At 36.7% G+C, this 6,025-nt stretch overlaps 1 protein-coding gene across 1 annotated transcript in view; it reads left to right on the forward strand.

Moving 5' to 3' along the window:
- pigg (phosphatidylinositol glycan anchor biosynthesis class G) overlaps positions 1 to 5,444 on the forward strand; it is a 175,741-nt gene extending 170,297 nt beyond the window's left edge. Inside the window, 1 exon segment of the mRNA XM_051128200.1 lies at positions 3,336 to 5,444. Coding sequence (XP_050984157.1) covers positions 3,336 to 3,555 — 220 coding nt within the window. The 3' untranslated portion in view covers positions 3,556 to 5,444.
- Positions 5,445 to 6,025: the final 581 nt, after the last annotated feature.

The following is a 6,025-nucleotide window of genomic DNA, read 5'->3' on the forward strand; positions in this document are numbered from 1 at the left end:
GAATGAAGGAGTTTAAACTCACAACAAAGCACGCCAGGCCATCGCGCTCATCCGGGGAGCATCTTCAGCCGGCTCGATCTAGCTCGCTGTTTGTGAAAGATGGGAGCTGCATGCTTGATTATTTTTTCCTAATGTCTTACTTGTCATATCAGTATTGACAGAAAGCACTGTGTTTACCACTTTGGGGAATTGGGCTATCAATATTTATGTCGCCACAACAATAAATTTCCATTTTTAATGCAAGGCTGGTGCCAGAATGTCTTTGACTCGTGTCTGCAGATAGCAGGGCTTTTGCTGTTTGGTGCTGTAGAAACTGCCCTATATCCAAATTCATGTGAAAGAGGAATGAGGGCATTTGTTCCTTGGAGAAGCCAAACTCTCACAGTGGGAGTCAAAGGCTGACTGGACTGCTCACACATTGATTTGCCCAGGGCTATTGAAAAGATTTCTGATACAACCGCCTGCAATCCAGGAACCAGATTCTGGTTTCTATCATATGAGTAACACTCATTCTTTGGACTGAAACTGAGTATGTGTCCAAAACATTATAGACCAGTTAGTCCAAAGTAGTGTAAACCAAGTCTAGTGTATAGGTTGAGACCATCTATTCTATCCGAAGATTAGCTGAAGCATAATATAGTCTATCTCAGTCAATGTAGTTCAGTAAAATCAGCTCCAATCCAGTTCAGTAAAGTGTAGTTCAGTCCAGTTTGGAGGCCTTTTAATCTAGTCTAACTCACTTCAGTCCATTCTAGTCCAGTCCAATCCATTTTAGTCCAAAGTAATCTAAATCAATCTAATCTTTCATAAGATGTGGTCCAGTTTATAGGTTGAGGCCATTTTATCTTGTTTAACCCTTCGGTCCATACCAGTCCATTCCTGCCCATTCTAGTCCAGTTCAGGCTGGTTCTGTCCATTTTAGTCAAATCTAATTCAGTTCAGTGTAGTCTAGTACTGTCTGTTTAGTCCAATAAAATCAACTCCAGTCCAATTCAGTAATGTAGTACTGTCCAGTTTATAGATTGAGACCATTTATTCTTTGGGCCATTGTAGTCCAGTCCAATCCAATTTAATCCAAAGTAGTCTAAACCAATCCAGTCTGTCATTAACTGGTTGAGGCCATCTAATCTAGCCTAACCTACTTCAGCTCATACTATTCCAGTCTTGCCCATTCTAGCCCAATTCAGTCTGGTCCAAAGTTGTCTCCAGTCCAGTCTATTTTCAACTCCAGTTTATAGGTTAAGGTCTGTCATCAATTCAGTCCAGTTCAGTGAAATGTAGTCCAGTCCAGTATAAACTGACAGTATAGACTGAGGCCATTTAATCTAGCCTAACCCACAGTCTGTTCTAGTTCAGTCCAAAGTAGTCTAAACCAATCCAGTCTATTTTTAACTCCAGTCTAGTTTACAGGTTAAGGCCATCTAATGTAGCCTAACCCACTTCAGTCCACACTAGTCCAGGCTTGTCCATTCTAGCCCAGTTCAGTGAAATGTAGTCCAGTCCAGTTTATAGACTGAGGCCATTTAATCTAGCCTAACCCACTTCAGTCTGTTCTAGTCCAGTCCAATCCACTTTAGTCCGAAATAGTCTAAACCCATCCAGTCTATTTTTAACTCCAGTCTAGTTTACAGGTTAAGACCATCTAATGTAGCCTAACCCACTTCAGTCCACACTAGTCCAGTCTTGTCCATTCTAGCCCAGTTCAGTCTGGTCCAAAGTTGTCTCCGGTCCAGACTATTTTCAACTCCAGTTTATAGGTTAAGGTCTGTCATCAATTTGGTCCTGTTTAGTGAAATGTAGTCCAGTCCAGTTTATAGACTGAGGCCATTTAATCTAGCCTAACCCATTTCAGTCTGTTCTAGTCCAGTCCAAAGTAGTCTAAACCAGTCCAGTCTATCATTAACTCCAGTCTAGTTTACAGGTTGAGGCCTTCTAATCTAGCCTAATCCACTTCAGTCCATACTAGTCCAGTCTTGCCCATTCTAGCCCAATTCTGTCCTGTCCAAAATTGTCTAATCTAGTCCAGTTCATTATCAACTACAGTTTAAAGGTTGAGGTCTGTAATCAACTCGGTCCAATTCAGTGAAATGTAGTCCAGTCCATGTTTTAGACTGAGGCCATTTTATCTAGCCTAACCGACTTCAGTCCGTTCTAGTCCAGTCCAATCCACTTCAGTCCAAAATAGTCTAAACCCATCCAGTCTATTTTTAACTCCAGTCTAGTTTACAGGTTAAGGCCATCTAATGTAGCCTAACCGACTTCAGTCCACACTAGTCCAGTCTTGTCCATTCTAGCCCAATTCAGTCTGGTTCAGTCCATTCTAGTTCAGTGTAACTCAGTTAAGTGTAGTCAGTCTAGTCCAGTAAAACCAACTGCAGTCCAGTTCATTGCAATGTAGTAGGTTTGGTTATAGTTCGAGACCATCTAATCTAGCCTAACCCAATTCAGTCTATACTAGTCCAATTTTGCCCATTCTAATTCAGTCCAGCCAAGCCCAGTCTAATCCAATTCAGTCCAAAATTGTCTGATCCAGTCCAGTCTGTTATCAACTCCAGTTTATAGGTTGAGGTCTATCATCAACTCGGTACAATTCAATGCAAGGTAATCCAGTCCAGTTCACACGCTGAGGCCATTTAAACTAGCCTAGCCCACTTCAGTTCATGCTAGTCCAGTCCTGCCTAATTCAATTCAATCATTTCTAGTCCAGTCCAACCCAATTCATTCCAAAGTATTGTAGCTCAGTATAGTCTATCAAATCCAGTCCAGTTTATAGGCTGAGGTCATTTAATCTAGCCTAGCCAACTTCAGTTCATGCTAGTCCAGTCCTGTCCTTTCTAGTTCAGTCCAGTTCACTTCATTACAGTGTAATGTACCCCAGTCTAGTCTATCATCAACTCCTGTCCAGTTAAGTGCAGTGTAGTTCAGAAATTTCTAGGAAGTCCATTCAGATCCAGTTTTCTCTTGTCTATTCCAGTCATTCCCATCTAGTCTAGTCAAGTGCTTGCCAGTCTAATGTAGTCTATTCAAATCCATTATGGTCCCATTATCTTTTAGAGCGTCGGATTATTGCGTCTAGACCTGGTGATGGCTATGCCATCAGACCATGGCAGGTGGCATTTGTCTTAATGAATGTACCATAGACATTTGTCGTTAAACTTAACACATAACCAAAGGTTAGTAAAGGAATAATATCTTTTCCATTAGCATTAAATGAGGAATGAACCACAGTCAATGAGACCTGATGGTTTTATGACTACAGTATTATGTAATGACACATATTGTAGACCATAACTGGACTGAACATCTTAATTCTGGTCTTTTTCTCTCTTTTTCAGGGCTGTAATGGGTCTCGGTCATGGCAGCTACTGCTTCGCACTCCTGCGCTCCATCCCAGCCGTGTTTTACATAGTTCTGGTCACCAGTCTCCGATACCACCTTTTCATCTGGAGCGTGTTCTCTCCGAAACTCTTGTACGAGGCCATGCACACCCTCATCACCACCGCCGTGTGTCTGTTTTTCACCTTTATGGATCAGGAACGCTCAGCCAGACCATGAACACAAAGGAAAAACCAGAACCAAAGCCAAACTCAGGTACAGAACAAAAGGTGCACTTGAGTTTTCAGCACCAAAAGAAGAGATAAAAGGTGATGGGTGTAGGTTTTAAGAATTCAGAGCTTACATGGAGGTCAGCTCTATTGACTTTTACTCATTTGTGTGTATGTGATTAAATTATTTTTATATTTTTGAGAGGTCTTTAATAGTGCAGATAAAGTATGGTGAAACTTGCGGGTGTACACACGGTAATCCCTCTCATTCTCTATGCAGTTTTGTTCCTAAAGCTTTACAGATAATAGAGAGTGTAATTCTTTTTGTATCTTGCAATTTCCGTTCCTGACCGTTGCTTCACCTCTAGAATAATATGAGATAAGATACATCATTAATAACTCTCCCTTCACTGAGATCACAGCAGATGTAAACTCCTCTCGCACTTGAAAGCTTTACAGGATCTTAAAAGTCTTTTAAATCATATCTAAACAGCTACGCATGATGTTTTAGTTTAATCCGCCTGATGGGAATGTGAATTGTAAACTGATTTATCTTGGTAAGTGTTTTTCTTTATCTCAGTGCTTAGATCTGGTTAATAATAAAACAAATTTTTCTGATTGAGAGTAATTCATTTCTCCATGCTTTTTAATGTGTGATTCACAGTTTTGCCTCTCTGGTTTGTCTGATTTGTTTTGAAACAGTTGTTGTGTACAAGTTTTAAAGTTATGTTAAATGTCACTTACTAGTCAGTGTGACTTTACCAGATGTGATGCAATAACACACCGACCATCGCAAGACTTTTTTTTTTTTTTTTTTTTTCTTTTGCTTTGTTTCTGTCTTCATTACAATGTGTTTAGTAGCTCCGCCCACAGTAAAATCTAATTGGTCGAAAAATCAGTTCCACATAACTGTATGTTAAACAAACATGTTCCGAATGGCAAATTTATGTTGTAGATTTTGTTTTTTAAGTGTTGCTTCCATTAATGGTTATGGACTGTTTATTTTCTATTGTTGATTCATCTTTGCTATTGATATAAACTACTGTTTAAAAGTTTAAGATCAAAATCTGTAATATTTTTAAAATGTTTTTAAAAGAAGTGTCTTATTCTCACCAAGGTTACATTTATTTGATTAAAATACAGTGGGAAACAGTAATACTGTGAACTATTTTTAAATTTAAAATAACTGTTTTCTCTTTGCATATACACTACCAGTCAAAAGTTTTCGAACAGTAAAGTCTCTTCTGCTCACCAAGCCTGCATTTATTTGATATAAATTACAGCAAAAACAGTAACATTTTGAAATATTATTTAAAAATAACTGTTTTCTATTCGAATATATTTTAAAATGTACTTTATTCTGATTTGCTGCTAAAAAACATGTATTGTTATTATTAATATGTTAATATGTTTCTTTGATGAATAGAAAGTTCAGAAGAACAGCTTTTATCTAAAATAGAAAGCATTTGTAAAATTATAAATGTCTTTATCATCACTTTGGATCAATTTAAAGCATCCTTGCTAAATAAATGTATTAATTTCTGTAATCTCTTTACAAAAAAATAAAATTATACTGACTACAAGCTTTTGAATGGTATATAATGTTAAAAAAGCTTTTTATTTCAGATAAATGCTGATCTTTGGATCTTTCTATTCATCAAAGCATCCTGAAAAAAAAATACTCAAGCTGTTTTAAATTTTGATAATAATAATAATAATAATAATAATAATAATAATAATAAAGTTTAAGGAACAGCAAATCAACATATTAGAATGATTTCTGAAGGATCATGTGACACTAAAGACTGTAGTAATGATGCTGAAAATGTAGCTTTGATCACAGGAATAAATTACATTTTAGAAAATATTTTAAAATAGAAAGCATTTTTAAAAAAAAAAAAAAAATAGTAAAATGTTTCACAATATTACTGCTTTTGCTATATTTTGGATCAAATAAATGCAGGCTTGGTGAGCAGAAGAGAATTCTTTAAAAAAAAAACTTAAAATCTTACTGTTCAAAAACTTTTGATATTAAAATGTAATTTATTTCCTTGATACAAAGATCTAAAACTCCAGTCTTCAGTGTCACATGATCTTTCAGAAATCATTCTAATATGCTGATTTGATTATCAGTGTCGAAAACAGTTGTTGTTTCTTTTTTACTATGTGATGTTTTGCCATGAAGATGGATGACATTTTTGTTTTTGCAATATTGAATAAATGCGGAGGGATCATACATTTTTAATGTTTCTTATTATTGTTACTGTTATGTTGAACTCTATAATGTTATTTAACATCAAGGTGCTGATGCAAGATTCAGTTATTTTCCCAAATATTGTTCTAAATTAGAACTGTTAAAGTATTCTAGAATCATTTGAATTGTTAAATTCTGTACAATTCCCTTCTCTAACCGTAGCAAATACTGTGAAGGAAGTGGGCGTTTGAGATGCCTGCTTTCTCCCAGTGATTCACGCTCTGCT

The sequence above is a fragment of the Labeo rohita genome, chromosome 14 (assembly GCF_022985175.1).
Source record: "Labeo rohita strain BAU-BD-2019 chromosome 14, IGBB_LRoh.1.0, whole genome shotgun sequence".
NCBI classification, from domain to species: Eukaryota; Metazoa; Chordata; class Actinopteri; order Cypriniformes; family Cyprinidae; genus Labeo; species Labeo rohita.